We start from the raw sequence: 17,503 nt of genomic DNA, 5'->3' as shown, positions 1-17,503 counted from the left end.
GTTCCAAATCTCAGTCTAATAATGATGGTTTTCACTACAAATATAACCAATTTTACTTTTCTAATATCATTTAGTTTCTAATAAAGTCCTCATATCCCATGGTTTATCAGGAGATTTAGAAATAGTGGAGCATGCTGCTTTAGATAGGTTGACACTGAGCCATCCCTCATCCCAACCTTCAAGACTATAATTTTCAGCTCTTTCTTGCCACTTCCTTGTTGCCCTGGAGTCCAAGGATCTTAGTGAAGCCTCTACATACTTCAGTCACTTAATCCATAAGGCACTAATTCAAATGTTCTACAAGTGCAAGAAATTAATTGAGAGCATTGAATGCTGCGGTTGTGTATAACTGGGTATGGTTGTAGCAAATGGAGACTTTAGCATTCTTGTAAGGGGACTATGGAGTGAATCTTTGCCAGTGGATGGCAATCCTAAAAGGATAAACAAAAATGAAACATTCATTTGTATTTGAGAACATTGTTTGACTCCCACCTACAGAGAAAGAAAAACCCCTCTATTTAGAGCTTTGGAGGACAATGCCAATTACAATTCAGAAGGATCTGAAATACTAGATAGAAACAAGCAACAGAGACTTAGGATGAGATTTAAGCCATTACAGAAAACCACAGTTCATGGAATTTTTAAAAACAAGGTAGAATGTACTGTGTTTTCAAAGGATGCAGAAAGGTAAGGAAAATAGCATTGAGGAAAAAGGTCCTTCAGTGAAGCCATGAGAAGGACATTGAGTTCTTTTTGGTGAACTATTTTGATTCCTTTAGAGTGATATACATGAAGTTTTAAAAGATCTATTTGTAACTAGATGATGAAAAAAGCAATAGTGCTTTTGAGAAATTTTGGAAAAAAGAAAATTAATTATAATACACATGTATAAAAGAGCAAAAATACCCTCAGAGAAATCTCTCTTAAAGATTTTTTATATAGTTTTTTAAAAATGTCTTTTGGACACACATGATGGTAACATTCATTGTGGTATATTCATATTTGTACTTAAGAAAATTAGAACTTGATAGAAAATGCTCTTTACAAGATCCTCTTTGGTTCCTAAGTGTGATGATTGGGTGTTCTCACTACTGCGTGAGATGTGGCTCCCTCCAAACCTTGGCACATTACCCATCTGATGTGGGAAAAAAACAAAGAAAGAAAAAGAAAATGCTGTATCAGTCCCTAGAGCAGTCAAATTCACAGGAATGAAAAGTACAGTGAGTTGATCTGGAGCCTGGGCAGAGGGACGGAGGTATTATGTGTAATGGGGGCAGAGTTTCAGTTTTGGAAGATAAATGAGGCTTCAGAAATGTAAGAGAGTGATGTTTGAACAACAATGCAAATACACTAAATAGTGCTACACTCTTCAGTTAAAAAAGGTTAAGGCCAAAAAGTGTGTGTCATATATATTTTAAAAATGAAAACCCTACTTTAAAAATAATGCATAAATATTCTACAGATCCAATTATACATAACTAATTTAATTGAAATTATTGTAATGAATTGTTACAAAGCATTCATTACTAACTTTGATTTTTTATTAATTTGCAGCATAAATAAGAACAAATATAAACAATACTCATAATTTTCCCTGTTAATGGCAATAAGCACATGTTAGGAAGAAAGCTTCTGATCTCTACGAGAACAGAATGTAATTCTTTTTTAGAATAACTGCTGTCTTGACAGATGATTCATCCTTCAAGATAAATCTAATGACCAAAAAACAATCTGCCTTTATTTCTCAAAACGACTTTGACCTGGAATTCTGAACTGACAGGGTGACTTTGCTCACTGAGCAAATATAATACAGAACATTTTAGAGGAAAGCTGATATACCAAATACCCAGGTGACTTGTTTTTTATTAAATCTTAAAATCAAAATAACCACCTTTGCCACAGGGAGGAATTAAAGCAGATATGATGGCTATAACTGCTAAGATTTTGTCCTCAAGAGCTAAAAATAATTAAAATAAATTTAATGACTCTACTGCTCTTTAATGTGTCCTTATGAATTAGTCTTATTCTAGAAAGTATATCTATCTACACACACACACACACACACTCAAAATTATTTTTAATTAATAATGACAAATTAAATTTATTTAATCTTAATCGAATTTTTTATGTTGAGATAAAAAAGATCAAGGTCAGCATCAGCCCACATTAAACTAAATTGAAACATATAAGATATTTCTCCTGAAATACAGTGAGAAGATAATTTGAAATTTAAAAAATGTTATAAAATGTACTGAAAAATGTTTTCAGACAATATTAAAGTAGATGTCATTAGTATTTTAGACTTAAGAAATTACTGATTTAACATATTTGCTGAAACTATTCAGATCAAAAATAATAATTACAGAGCTAAAGCATGCATCTCCAACATTATTTATACCTCTAGACTAAACTTCACAGGCATATACTTATTCACTCAAGAAATGAGTGTTAATCATAATTTTGATACCTGAAAATAAAGTCCTTTGTAAACCAAAAGTTGTGAAAGGATCATTTATAATTCAATCCAGAATTCTAAGGCAGAATTGAAATAAGGTTCTTATAAGAAGATATTCTTGGGATGGCAGTTGTTAATTGACATAATGATGCTGATTGGTATGCAACTTTTTATAACCAAAATAGGAATTGATGGGAAGAAAATGCATGTGTACCTCCTTAATGCAGCAGTATGAAAGCCCATAAAAGAATAATTCACAAACCCAAACACAAGGAGGGAGAGAGAAAGGGAGGAAAGTTATTTTTTTGCTTCCCTTGAGCAAACATGTAATTTCCATGATTTCTTTTTAATGACTGCGGTCTGCGGCCAGTAGGCACTGATTTATGAAAAGCTGTAAAAGATCAGGTGGAACTCTGTAGGACATCGTTTACAGCTGCACGGATTGAAACCTATCTAATTTGTCTAGTAAAAGTGTGAGCTCACGGTGCACATCACCCGGCCCATAAATTTCCCCTTCAGACCCAATGTCTGGGGCTGGGTCTAAAAAAAAACGCAATGCTCGCAGCTGCTCAAAAGCCCAGATTCCCTTGGTGCGCATGAAGAGACATCACAGGCTCTTCACAGTGAGAGACAAATTCCTATCCATTGATAAACTCTCCAGATGTCCTCTCAGAGGAGGAAAGGAACCAATTTTTATTCGAAATCCCCAGAGAAATCCTGGAAGTGGAAAAATGATACTTTGCGGGGCTGGTTATTCTGAGGTCACTGGCATTAAATTAGGTCATTTTTTTGTCCTGGTTGTACTTTGATCCAAGTCATAAACAGAAAAACTCAGTTGGGGTCACTCTAATCCCTAATCCGCACGTCCTGTTCTATTTCAATTTGTTTATACTAATTTTCTCCAAACTCTTGTTAAGTCTGGCTGAAGTGTTGAGTTTAAAAATACAGACCATTTTGAGCTGAGAAGAAAACATTATGCATTTTGTTATTAGGCACACTTCATAAATATTCTGAATAAATGTCCTGGGGTTTGATTCTTTGTACCCACAAACCCATAAATAAAAAAGTATTACTATTCATGGGACTAAGAGTAGATATTTGGTTCTGTAATACAGCTACTGTGGACATAGAAACTGTGATATGCGTGTGTGTGCATGTGTGCCTGCTTGCCTGTGGAGTTTATTATCCTATTGTCTCTTTTCTAGACCTCTCTTCATTTTTCTTGTAAAATTTTCTAACACCTTATTTAATGCTATTTCTATCAACTTTACTTACTGGTTCAATGACTTATCTAAAGAGTTTGATATTATATCTACTGCTTGCTAGTGATAAAATCTATTTCACTCACAGTAGCTATCCTAAAACAATCTGAGACTAGTTTGTAAGTTTGGGAACCTGAATTGAATATTTGTATTTGTAATTTCTGAAGTATTTCAGAAAATAACAAAAGATAAGAAACTTAAATTACAAAAATAAATTTACTTTGATTCTTTTGTAGATGAGTACAGAATCATAGAAAATACTCATATAAATATTCAGAAAAGAATAATTTATAAAAAGTCATATTTTGTAGTTTCCTAGGCATCACTAAAGAAAAAGAATTAATACTTTTTTAAATATGCCTGATTTTTGTCTCTGTTTTTCAGAAAACCTCTGAGAGTTAGTTAAAACTAAATCAAATCACTTAAATATAAATTTGACTCTATAGTTAAATTTTCAAATTCATAATTTAAATACTATACAGAAGGATTTCAGTTGTCCAGATTAGTCTAAGAGAGAGAAGTTAGGAAAATCCTCAACTTTGAACTCTCCTTAGGTTTACAAATGATCATGATAGGTAGGAACAAGCTATTGTTCTTTATTTTTCACAGAATATGGAAATACAGACAGAACTACAATGCAATTCTACCATTTTTTCTTAAATTCTGTATTAAAATTTAACCATTTTAGTCTAATAATTTTAATGCATCCCCATAAATACCTAGATGTGAAGTCAATTTGCAGGTTTCTTCTCTGAGCAATAGCATGCAGGTCTAGGGTATGATTGAAGAGGATAAATCTGGAGAATTAAAAATCAAAATGTACCTTTCCAATTATAAAATAGATATTAGGTTATGATGCATATATTTGTAATGTTAATAACATTTTATTGCAATAATTGAAACTGAAATGACAGAAAGCAGAATAGAACATCTATTTACAAACACTCGCTATGGAATCATTGTGAGCTTGTAGAAGTTATTGATTGTTCTAATGAGGGCCCCAACAATGCTCATTTGACAGGGTTGTTGTACTATTGCGTACATACTATTATGTGTGATAAAATTCTAGCTACTCAAAGAGGTAATTAACAAGGTCACTGCATTCCCAGCATTTTATATAAAATGGCATTTACAAAACAATTTACTTTTTAAAGTTTTAGGAATATAAACCATTTCAGTGAGTCTGTTACCTTAATTTGGAATAATGAATAGCTAACAGAGCATGCTCAGTATGAGGTAGGAACACTCTGAATATGGCTTATATATGCTCATTTCATTTGCAGTTATGGGAAATCTGTATTATTATCATCATTTGCATTTTACAGGTGAGAAAACAGACAAAAAGCCTTCATGGTCATACAGACAGTGCATGCTATGCCCAGGGTTCATCTCAGACCCTGTGGTTCTGGAATCTGTTCACTGAACCACAATACTTCATGGCATGTAAAAGTCAAAGAGGTCACATCATGGAACCATAGAGAGCTTAAGAGAAAACAGGGTACATGCAATATAAACAATGTTTCACCAAAATGATATAGCTTAGCGGTCAGAAGTATGGGCTCTGGTATAAAATAACTTGTGTCTAAATCCTGGCTCTGCCTCTTTTGTCTGAAGGAACCCACACTTTATTTTCTGCTCCATATCTAATATAAGGGGAGAATTGTTGTTTAACTAATATTGCAAAGGTTAAAGTCCTTCACGTCAGTAATGTGCTTAGCTTAGTGCCAGGGACATCATAAAGGGCAGGGGATGTGGCTCAGTGGTTAAGTGCCCCTGAGTTCAATCCTCAGTACACCCCCACCAAAAAAAAAAAGAAAGACAGAAAGAAAAGAAAAGGAGAGGAAAGGAAAGAAAGAAAACAAAGGCCTTCTTCATAGCTATTTTGTGCTCAAGCTCTCTTCCTTAAGAGAAAAAATAAATAAACAAAAGTATGAGGTATAAATTGTCTACCCAATAACTGGCCCCAGTCTTATAAGTCAAAGGACAATTAAAAAGGTCAAGGAAAACTGAAAAAAATACCCCAAAGGGAGTTCACTAACAGTTTGTTTTTCATGACTTCTCAGGGACACAGATATAGTCTTCTTCATTTCCTTCATGTCATTTCTGCATTTTTAGATGCAACAGATCTCGCAGGTGTTCATAGGTCTGTGATCAGATCTGTCATTACACAGAACAACTCTAGAAGTCCTTCTTGTTAATACTGATTTTATTATACAATATAAATCACAATCACTATTTACATCTATCTGTATATCTCTGAATATATATCTAGATATAAATATATATACACATATACTATATACCATATATCATATCATATATTTATTTGGTGTGTCAAATATATATTTCATTTATTATTGCTCATATGTTTGTCTATTTCTTTTGCAATTTTGACTGTTAATAACATTTGTAACATTATTTAAATCTTTGCTGACTTTATGTTCTGCTCTTCTTTAAAGAGCAACCTGTATAAAGTTCACAGCAAACATTCAGTGAGTGGGTTCTAATGTAGAAACAACTGAATCTATCAGCCAGACAGATAGCAAAATATTTATTGTCTTATGTATGCTATAACCATATCCTAAATTACCTCCATTTTTGTTAATGATTAAACAAATTGAATTATTAAAAAATGTATGGATCTATTTATGCCTTTCACTGGCAATGCTGCAGTGATTTCAAAAGCAGTCCTGAGTCCAGAGGGGAGCACTTAGACAGGATGATTACACAGTCTTCTCCAGGTTGCCAGCTTGAACAGATGAAGTCTTCATGGCAGATCAATTCCACAAATAAACAGGAACACCATGTGAAATCTGGAAGTTCCTGCTGATGATGGTGTCAAATTTTGACACATGGTAACTCTGCTGACTCCTGATCTCTCTCCCCTTGGTATTTCCTTTTCTTGCAGGCCATCAAACCTTCTTCTGGACCAAAGCAATGTGGATATCGCTACCTTCCGCACGACAGGTGACTGGCTTAATGGAGTCCGGACGGCACACTGCAAGGAAATTTTCACAGGCGTGGAGTACAGTTCTTGTGACACCATAGCCAAGATTTCCACAGAGTAAGAAATAGTTATTAAGAAGGATGAATGATTATGAACTTTCTACTGAATACACCTGTTTTGGAATAATGTATTATTAATAATACTTATACCTCTGAAGTACAAGCCCAATGTCTCCTGTATCTACTGGGCTGTTCCCTGCACCTTCTTTTGGCCCTTCTAGCTTAATATGTGATGAGGAGTCTTCCTCTCTCATGAGTGAACCCCAGGAAAGGTAACTACTTAGTACTCTGATGTTCTGATGTTCACAAAGACCCATGAACCCAAGCTCCTATTTTAAAACACAGACAGACATAGCATAGTGGTTATTATATAATAACAATGTCATTATTTCTATAGAAATAATAATCAATTTTAATGACTGTATTTCTGAGACAGGGATCATTTGATATCAGGAAACTTTTGATATAAAAAAAACTCCTGGATTTAAACCAAAGGGATTTATAAAGAATCAAGTGAATACAGTGAATAATCATACAAATGTGTCATCATTCACAAGATGTGGTAATTGGACACTTGAAAGTGGAGATCTGAAAGTCACATCCCTCTGTGAATGAAGGCCAGTTTACTTCATTTCCTAATGTGACTGTATTGTTTTCTTTTTTTGCTCAGTGACTTTTCCTATTTTCGATGCACAAAGCTAAAAATGGCTTTCTCAATTCTAAGTCATACTGCCACTAAATTGGCCAGGAAATAATGCTGTAAATTCTGAATCCCCAGAAAAGAATCTAGGACTGGCTCAGTTTCACTTGTAATTTGGCACCTCCAAAGTCATATATTTGTGGTGATTTGTCACTTCTGTTCCAAAGAAGAAAGGTGAGATGTCATTGACCTGATTCTAGTAGGGGCCCTTTATTGAGGGCAAGATGGAGGAATGTCCCAAAGAAAGAGGTTCATACTGGTCAGATAAACCAAAAGTTGTCCAGGGTGTTGTAGCTTGCAGTTTGTTTGAAAACTGTGTTCATCTTTCTTCAGTCTTTCCGTCTTTTCTGTGGTCAATTAATAAAACTCATTAGGCCTCTCAGATTTCTTCAAGATTTATCTTTTCAAATAATATTTGAATATTTAAATGTTATTGAATATATACAGATTTTCATTGTCACTCTGTCAATCATTTAAACAGTGACTGTGCTTAATAACAGATTACATGTCAAAAAGGAATGTGTAGTTTAAAAATATAGGTAGAAGTGCCTAAAAATTAGTGCATAACTTATGGTATGATATTTCAATCAGAAACATAAAACCACAAAAAGATCTACAGGAAGAGTTTATTACTACTGAAGAGGAGAAAATAAACTCAGAAAATAAACTCACACTTGTCTATTTAACATGCTTTGGAATTCCTGTTTAAAGTGGAAGGTAATGTTTGTTGAATAGACTTCTGACCCAATCAACAATAGACTTTAAATTTCTGTGGTAGTTATTTTAATCAGGCACAGTCACAGGATGTATTCACCCATTCAAACATTTTTTTTTATAAATTTTTATTATAGTAACATAAACAGTTAGGGTTATAATATACAAGACATCTGCTTTAGAGCACAGAAGCATAACAAAGAATAAGCGCAAAGTCGAACATTTGCACACCATTGCCAGATTTTCAATGGCAAAGTTATGCAAATGTTTATTATCAAAAAATATCAACACTCAGAGCTTTTAGATAATGAAACACAATATTGAAGTAGATGAGGCAGAATACTGTTAATAAGATTAACTGCTAGTTCATAATTTAAATAGAGTCAGCATTATAAGCTGTGGCTGTGGTAAGAAAGCTGTTTGCTCAAATAAGATGCAATGGCAGCATTTGTTATTCCAGTGAGTGACATACTTGTGTCAACAGTACAGTGTTGGACACTAAACTCTTTTTGGCTGTGTAGAATATTTCCCTTCATTGCTACTTGTGTTTGAACAACCTACAAATAAATGTTCAAGACGAAAGCTGACATTTCCGGAAAGACTAGGCTCTTGTGGGTTTGTTCCTTATACTGAGCAGATGTCTTGGATTTCTCTGTACTTAAGATCAATGTTAGATTCCCATGTATTTCCCTGAAACTCCTCAAAAGGGACCACTTTCTTCCTTGTTTCACCACAGTGTTGTGTACCTCATGCTCTTATTTTATATTACAAAAATGAGAATTTTGAAAATTCTTTAATACACTGATAATTGGGATAAATCTAATCAGGCAACATTTTCACCTTAAATCCTATAAATAAATAGTTTAATGAGATATTGTCTTTCCTTTTACACCCTTAGACTTACTGTTGGAACTTGATCACTTCAACCTCTCTTTTCTTTGGGCCATCCAGACTCAATTCTGAAATGATTCCAAAACTCTTTCCAAAATGATTCACTTGACCAAATAACTCTAGAGAGTTTCCTAAATAGTATCCTAAAATGAATATTGCATTTCTTTTCTTTTTTTTCCCATTCAGATGATGAAATTACAAAGAAAGGTCAATAGAGTTTTGACTTCAAAGAAATATTAATATATTTCAATTAATTTAGGGATTTCATTACCATGCAAGCTACTGATCTATCTTTCAAATAAAGTATTTCATAAAGTACACAGTTTTATTCAATAAACTTATTTTTAAGATCTTATTTCATAGTGTTAAATGAATTTAGGAAGGTTAAAGTGAGCAAGGAAGAGAGAAAAGGAAAGGGTAGAGTGACAGCAGCTGTGGAAAACAGAGAGAATTAAGTTTTGGAATGAAGATCAGATAAATTGCTCCCTGCCCTTACCCTGTACCCTATGATGCCATTTTCCAAGTATCATCCCCTGTCCCTTTGTCTCTGAATTTTCCAACAACAAATTAGCCTCTGCTCTCAATCTGTATCTGCTCTGTGGTCTTAAACTTTTTCATCCTTCTTCTGAGTGGGATCATGAAAACAAGAAGAGCCTACATGGCCTGTTATTGAGACTGCTGGTAGCTAGGTATTCAGGATGATTTTGGACATGACAGATGATGGGTAGAAAACATATTATGGCAGTAGAAACAGTACAAAGTACATTAAATCTAGCAAACAGATAACTAGGAGGAATAGTTATTTAATTATATTTTTCAAGGTCTATAACAATTTTATTTTTTTAATGATGCTAGGGATCAAACCTGGAGCTTCAGGTATGCCAGGGAAGCACTCTACTACTGAGCCACATTCCCAGATCAAAACCCAATGTAATATTTACATTAAACATTAAAAAGTTACAGATCTATTTGATGATTTTGGATTCCTGGACAGAATCTGAGAGTTTTATGCAGACAATTTCTGGAAGAGCATGTTTGAGAGATGTAAACTCTCTGCATCAGATTTTTTCCCCACCAGTTGAGGATGAATACTGCAGTTTAGAAGGGAAGATCAGGACTGAGCACCACAACATGTATTATAAGTCTCTGTGCTTAAATTTCTCAGAGTTCAGAAAATTAGCATGCTATATATTTCAATATTTTTCTGCTTTCCATACTGTCATTTTATTCTTTAAGATTATGAAAAAGGGGAGAAGAAACCTCCAAATCATAAAAATATGACATCAAATTAGAAGAAAGATAAAAGAAGAAATTTAAAAAGTGAGAATCTATTGATTTGTATATCTCTTTGCATTCACTCTGTGTTCTTGTTCTTTATTCCTAAATTGACTTCGCTATACTTTGGGGATGAATGAAAAATATTTGCTCTTGTTTTCAAGGTAGATCCATATTACATAAAGAATCAAAGTCCCATAGCACACTTTTCAAGAGCAGGATCAACAGAAATGGCATGCACAGCTCTAAGAGAAGACTTTCACTGCCCATGTAACTCTGAGTGTAAACTTCCTTGCAAAGAGAAGGCAGTCGAATGGTATGGTCAGGGAGGACCTCAGGCAGGAGACAAGCTTTGTTTAGAGAGCTTAGTCATTTGAATGGCAGCAGGGAGAGAAGCAGTGGGTCACCAAGGAGCTTGATTCTCAGCCCAGAGGTCTTGGTTAATTTAATGCAGAATGTTAAAATATCATGTATGTTTTATCTCCAAATGGTTACCTACTGTCTGCTTGCACATCTTTATGACTTTAGAACCTAATTTCAAGAGATCAACTAGTCCATTTCTATTAGTGGAACCCTGGATTTTTCCTTTCTTTATGCTCAATAGAAAAGAACCCTTTCTGTGTGCAGCTATGGTGCATGTGTGTTCACACATATGATTGTTCTTGCCATTCTAAATTTACCTGACTCTCCTTGCCAACTGGTACTTCACTCCCCAATCAATTTAAAAATGGGTTTTGTATATTCCTTTCTTTAGTGAATGTGTATTAAGTTTCTAATAAATGGCAATCATTTTGAGGGTTCTGTTGATCAACAGTGTACAAAATAATCAAGAAACCCTCTTCACATGGAATTCACCTTCTCATGACATAAGACAAAGAATAAAGAAACCCAATCAGAAATAAAGGTTATTGATGTGCTACATGGTAATAAAGTCTTTGGGAGAAAATCAACAAGAATAAAGTGTAGGAAGTGCAGACATAAAGGCAGGGAGGATTTACAATATTACTTAGGAGAAGCACGAAAGCTCTCATTAGAGGAGAGATTTGAGTAAAGACCACAAAGACGTGAGTATATAAACAAATTATTGAAACAGGAATAGATAGAGATTTAGCTGTCTCTTATGCCTTAAATGAAATTCCTTATGTTCTTATAATCTTTAATGCCCAATTTCTAAATTTAAACAGTTTTAAATTTAACAGTCCTTGTTGTTTTTCATTTTGAAACAACTGTATAAAGAGATTGTTCTGGATATCTATAGCTGCACACAATAAAGGCAATTTTATTATGCATTTTTATTTATGCAGTTTTATCATGCATCCCAGTGTTGTGGGTGTGAATTTGGACAGAGCTTAGGTGGGTAATTTTGTGCTCTAGCTTTGGTGCTGACTGCAGCATTCAGCTGACAAATGGACTGATCTTGTCTGGAGTAATGTTGGGCCTATATCAGGTGTCTACCTTGACATACAAGACTATACAGCTGGCCTCTGGTAGGACCGTAGACCAAGTATTTATGCATGGCCTTTCTTATGGCAAGGTTTCAGGGTAGTCAGACTTATATGGCAGCTCTGTGGCCTCAGAGAGGATGTTTCCAAAGATAAAAAGTGGAAGCCTTCATTTAGTTTCTAAAGACCTGAGTACAAAAACTGATACAACTTCACTTCTGACTTCTAACCTGTGATACACAAAGCAGTCTCATACCTGACTCTCATTCAAGCAAGGTGGATAAAGCCCCAGAAAGCAATATGTGACCTTCTGTATTAGTTGGACTTAAATATAAAAAAAAAAAATTAGATGGGTTGCTATTACAAATTGCCATGCTGTCTTGAACAACAGAATTCTCTCATAATTCTGGAGGCAGAAAGCTGAAATATAACTATCACCAAGGGTACACCTGCTCCAAAGTCTCTAGGGGAGAAACCAGCTTCACCTGAATTCTGGTGTTCTTGGTTTGTTGAAATATAACTTTAGTATCCATCTCCAATTTTACACAGCCTTCTTCTCTGTGTCATTCTGTTCTTTTTGTCCCTTATAAGAAAACTCTTCCTGGATTAAGTATTCATGCTAATCCGTAAGATATCATTTTGATCCTTATTTTAATTATTTCTACAAAAACCTTACTTCCAAATAAGGTCACATTGTCTACTTCTGAGTTGACAGAAATTTTAAGAAAACACCATTGAACCCACTACACTGTCTATATTCTCCCACAGGATACAGGTAAAAGTCAAGACATAACACATGGATGAGATAAAATCAGAAATTTAGCTCCAAAGTACTAGGATATATAATTGTGTGAGTTTTGTTAATTAAAAATCTCAGACAGTATTACCTTATGTAAATGTATGAATGATGTGAATCTACATTGTGTGCAACCATAGAAATGAAAAGTTGTACCCTATTTGTGTATAATGAATCAAAATGCAGTCTGTTAAAAAAAATCTCCTGCTTATATACTAGCAAAGAAATCACGATTTTCATCAGATTTTTCTTTTTTACAGAGACATGAAAAAGGTTGGTGTTACTGTTGTTGGACCACAGAAGAAGATCATCAGTAGCATTAAAGTTCTAGAAACTCAGTCCAAGAATGGTCCAGTTCCAGTGTGAAGAACTCCTTCTGAAGGCGGCCATGGAAGATGCAGCTTCACTCTGCAGACAGATGATAATGTTGGAGATGCCAGTGGAAGTTCTTCATCCAATAAGACACTCATATATGAGTACAAATGCCTTAAAATGGAATTGAAAAACTCTTTATTTTCCCCTATCATTTAGTGAATGGGTGGGTGGGTTATTTTGATTTGTAATTGCTTTTTTGAATATTAGTTGATAGATTACATTTAAATTCTTCAGCGCAGAATGGTGAAGAACTAGCATAGAGCCATTGATCATAAACTGACGATCACAAACGCAAAACAAATGAAATAATAAAATGGACATGGTGACTTCGTTTATGAATAGCCACAACAGAAAAGACTTGTGATATTTTTTTACACAGAAGAAATCTGTAACAGGTATTTTCTTTCTTTAAAAGCAAAGCAAAATAGAGGAGTTGATACCTCACACTATCTGGCCATATTTACTACCTTATCATTGTATTATTCTCTTTTATCTGTTGAAAGCATATAGAGAAGAATTTTGTAGTTGTTTTAAGTACTATACATTTTACTTGTTAGTTTCCTTAAGTATATCATGTAAAAATGTGTCTTAATTTTTGAAAAAAGTATGTATTTATTTTCTTTTGAATTGTCCTTATTGTTTTATATTTATGCCTTGATGACTTAATTTGGATTTGTTACAGCCAAGTGCCAAATGCTCTCTCAAACTGTCAGCAGTAGGAAACATGTCTAACAAGACACAGAGAATGAAGGGTTTCTTTTCAGATATTTTGAGCCATCCACTCATATCTATTAAAAAAAATAAAAAGGAAACACTTGCCCTGTTCATGCAGTAACCAAATTTCTCACAGTCTGAATTATCCCATTCATTTTTGTCTCTCCATTTATTATATACCATATGCTCCTAATTTAGTGTATACTGGCTTGTATGTAATAGAATTTTAACCAGACAGTCCTTTCCTGCTCTGGAGCTCAGAGGCCATCAGCTCCTTCCATTCATGAAGGAGCCATGTTAGAGCTCAGAGAAGAACTACACTGGAAAGAACGGAATTGCTATTTAGATTGTTGCTTTAATTGACAACACAGCCTATTGGCCAATGCATAAATGAAAAAAAATCACTTACGGCTTTGAAAAGTCACTTGATATCTTTGCTTAAACTTGATGGAACTGATGATAATTAGAGTGTGCATCTGCATCACTGAGGTTTAAGTCAATTAATTAAACACTGTTATCATCAATATCAAGTATAATTATCGTTTACAGTCTTCCATTCAGTACACCTATTGTAATTTTGGTGTATAAATTAGAAACCTTGAACTTCTTTGCATTTATTGAACATACCACTTTTGAAATAGCTGGCCATCTAGCAAATACCTCAAAATCTATAGGCATTGGAGAGATGTCTCATTGCAGGGATTTAGACTTGCTGTCACACAAAGGCCACTGATGAGCATATTCATTGAGATTTGAAAGGATGTACCTGGTGGAAATCTTGCCACTAATATATTCTTATGTGACATTTTAGATCTACCTATACTCTTTCTAATACTGATATGATCATGTCATGGATATAAGGAATGCATATGTCATAAGAATAGAATGGATGAATCAATGCTACAACATTTATGTCTATATGCAAAATGGGACACTAAAGGAATAGAGATTCCAATAACAGATCAAAATTCACAAGTAATAATCTACTGTAGATGTAGTGTAATAAGGCTTAGAATGTGTTTTTTTAAAATGTCAGACTGTTTCAGAAATTTTGACAATGTTCTTTATAATCAAATCATGCTATTAGAATTTTATATTGGATATGTAAAAGCATGAACTTTGAAGAAAGGCATATGCAAATATAAAATTAATCACAAATTTCAGTTAAGCCTGCTAGAAACGGCAAGAAAAAAATTTCTCATTTTTTGTTTTGGACTATTAGATTGAGATTCAAATCTGGCTTCAATCTCATTTTTTTCCCAGAGTAGCATTTACTTTCTTAGATACTATTCTAGCTATACTGAACAAAATCTGTGCATTTCATAAAGTAAAAGAAATTGAGGATCACTGAATCTGTTATTTTGGCTGTGTTGTTGTTTTTTTTTTTTTGAAAGTAGAGGTTGGATATACAACCTCTTCATTTGTTTTCAATATTCTTCATGATTGCTTTTCATTTATTCAGTATTTCCTACCTGACTTCTTATAAATTTACTTAACATAATTCTTACCTGTACATATGTAAACATAGCAGTGTACGATTCTTAACTGTGGAGTAGAGGTACTAAGAATGCTCATGGCCATCTCTTTTGTACAGGAATTGCATTGACTTTCAATAAACATGAAGACACAAGTCCTTCACAATGTTATGTACCATATTATCTGTTTTATATCTTAAATTTGATTTATACATATTATTTATTTCTGGTAACACACACAGTTTATGCTGTACTAGGTATCTATTAAGCCATGTACAAATGTGATATGATTAGCAATATGTGTTTACTTTAAACTTGTTTTTTCAAAACATTGCTCATTGAGTTTGTGCTGTGCAATGCAGATGGCCTCTTACTAATGTAAAATGATTTGTAGTGGAAACATTTATATTTTTATAATAAACATAATGAAAATATTTTTACAGATTGGAATACAGAATTGGTCTTTGAAGCTTTTTTAAAAAATATAAAAGCATGGCCTTTTTAAACAGCAATATAATGAAAATTATACAAACTACAAAGAATGTGCTTCTCCTTTTTTTTCCTTCCATTAATGAGGAGGGATTTGTATCATGTAACCCACATTTTTTCCCTAATCTCATTATCAATAAGCTAGTAAAACAATCAGTAAACATGATCTTTATAATTAATAAATATAGCTATATTAGACAGTACTCTTGATTACTTAATACAGAAAACAAGTAAATTATCTTATAGGAAAAAAATTGCTTAGTTCGTGTGAATATCTCCCAAATTATTTGGATGCAGTTGGAACCAAAATTTTTTAAAAAATTTTTCACAGCTATTCTCTCATTTTGCATCTTCTTCTCTTACCATTTTTTTCTCCCAACTGGGTTAATTTGCAAGCTATATCTTACATTGTATAGTTAATATAATTATACTCTAGTTAATATAATTCTATATTTCAGTTCCTGTGAAATAATTCTTGTTCCTTAATATTTCCAACAGAAATCCTGAGACCTTTTCTTGGGTCATAACTCCAACCTGAACCACCTCAGGCAGAGTAATAGTTTACTCAGATTGGTAGATACTCAGTCAGTACTGTGCTTATCCTTAGAAATAGTGAACGGGGTTATATGGATGTGAAACTCTACAGGGGTTACAGGTGTCAGAGTTGTTCTCATCCAAAAGAAAGAATATTGTCTGTGAAAAAAAAAAAAAAGTCAAGGAATTCTCCATGGGCCAAACAATACAAGAATTTTTAAAATGAGCAACTACAACTACAATCCATATGCTTTAACATGGAATATTTTGTATAAAATAAGACTGTTGTCATTTGTAGTCCATTTAAGAAAATTATTTACATGAAAATAAAAAAATCAATCTGACTGTATAGGCAAATTAATCTAAATTATCAGATTTCCATAGGGACCAATGTATTTAGGCAGAGGCCACAAGACAAGTCAGATCTGAGTTTGCCTTAAAGGATAAGTTGCATTCCAACATGTAGAATTGAGCAGATAATAATTTAGAGTAACTAAGTAAAGGGAAAGCAGTGAAAAAGAATGTTTTCATGCATTTGCTAAGTAGGTATAAAACACTGTTATGAGCCAGGTAATTTCTATCACCACCTAGAAGTTACTCATTAAGTCTTTAGCAATAATTCTGTGAATAAGAAGTCTCCACTGCAAAGGACTGGACAGGCCTCAGTACACTGTTTTCCATTCCCAAAAAAAGCACTTGGAGGACTCAGTGGAGCCTTTTGGACCTTTCATTACTCACAAACTCCTCAGTGGGAGTTCGCCAGGACAAAATGGAGTGCTGCTCCATGCCTATAAGAAGGGGAAAACACATACAGGATAGATTGCATGCCAACCACACATATGGGTTTATTCAGATGTTTTATGAATGCATGACTTTCTTCACAACCAAGGTCCTTCTACTTTAATCCCCACCTAAAGACTGGAGATAAGGGAGGTGGCTAGTTTTCCTCCTTACACTCCCTAACTCATTCTTGTGAATCCTTCTTACTTCACCTTCTGAGCACTGACTTGTATTTTCCCCAACACCCATTTTTACTAGAGTCTTGACCCTAGACTAAGAATGTCCAAGTCACCTCCACTCTAGAACATAGATCATCCTAGTATATGAATTAACAGTTCAAGATGAAATCTTCTAGTTCTGAATTATTTCTTTTATACCATTGCTACTATAATCTTCAATGTGGTCTGAGGAGTGATAGTGGCAATTTGCAAAAGGGACTAAGGGGAGACTACAGGTTAGTAAACTGTATGGTTTTAGAAAACTATCCTGGTATTCTAGGCAGGATGCTATACATACTAGGATGATCACATTAGGAATGTGAAGAATGGAAAGCATATAAAGATACATAAAGAAAGGAGACTTAATAGAATTTAGT

General features: G+C 33.9%; 1 protein-coding gene and 1 pseudogene across 2 annotated transcripts in view; both read left to right on the top strand.

Annotated features, from left to right (window-relative positions):
* The window catches only part of Epha3 (EPH receptor A3), a 346,294-nt gene extending 330,738 nt beyond the window's left edge, over nt 1–15,556 (top strand). For both annotated transcript variants that reach the window (XM_047564892.1, XM_047564891.1), the window contains exons 16-17: nt 6,626–6,781; nt 12,802–15,556. In XM_047564892.1, coding sequence (XP_047420848.1) covers nt 6,626–6,781; nt 12,802–12,907 — 262 coding nt within the window. In that variant the 3' untranslated portion in view covers nt 12,908–15,556. The remainder of the gene's footprint in view (nt 1–6,625; nt 6,782–12,801) is intronic.
* On the top strand, nt 1,049–1,141 carry LOC124993862 (uncharacterized; annotated as a pseudogene).
* Nucleotides 15,557–17,503: the final 1,947 nt, after the last annotated feature.

Source organism: Sciurus carolinensis, chromosome 9 (assembly GCF_902686445.1).
Source record: "Sciurus carolinensis chromosome 9, mSciCar1.2, whole genome shotgun sequence".
NCBI classification, from domain to species: Eukaryota; Metazoa; Chordata; class Mammalia; order Rodentia; family Sciuridae; genus Sciurus; species Sciurus carolinensis.
Note: the sequence above shows the minus strand (reverse complement) of the source record. Positions and strands in the feature narration are given on the sequence as shown.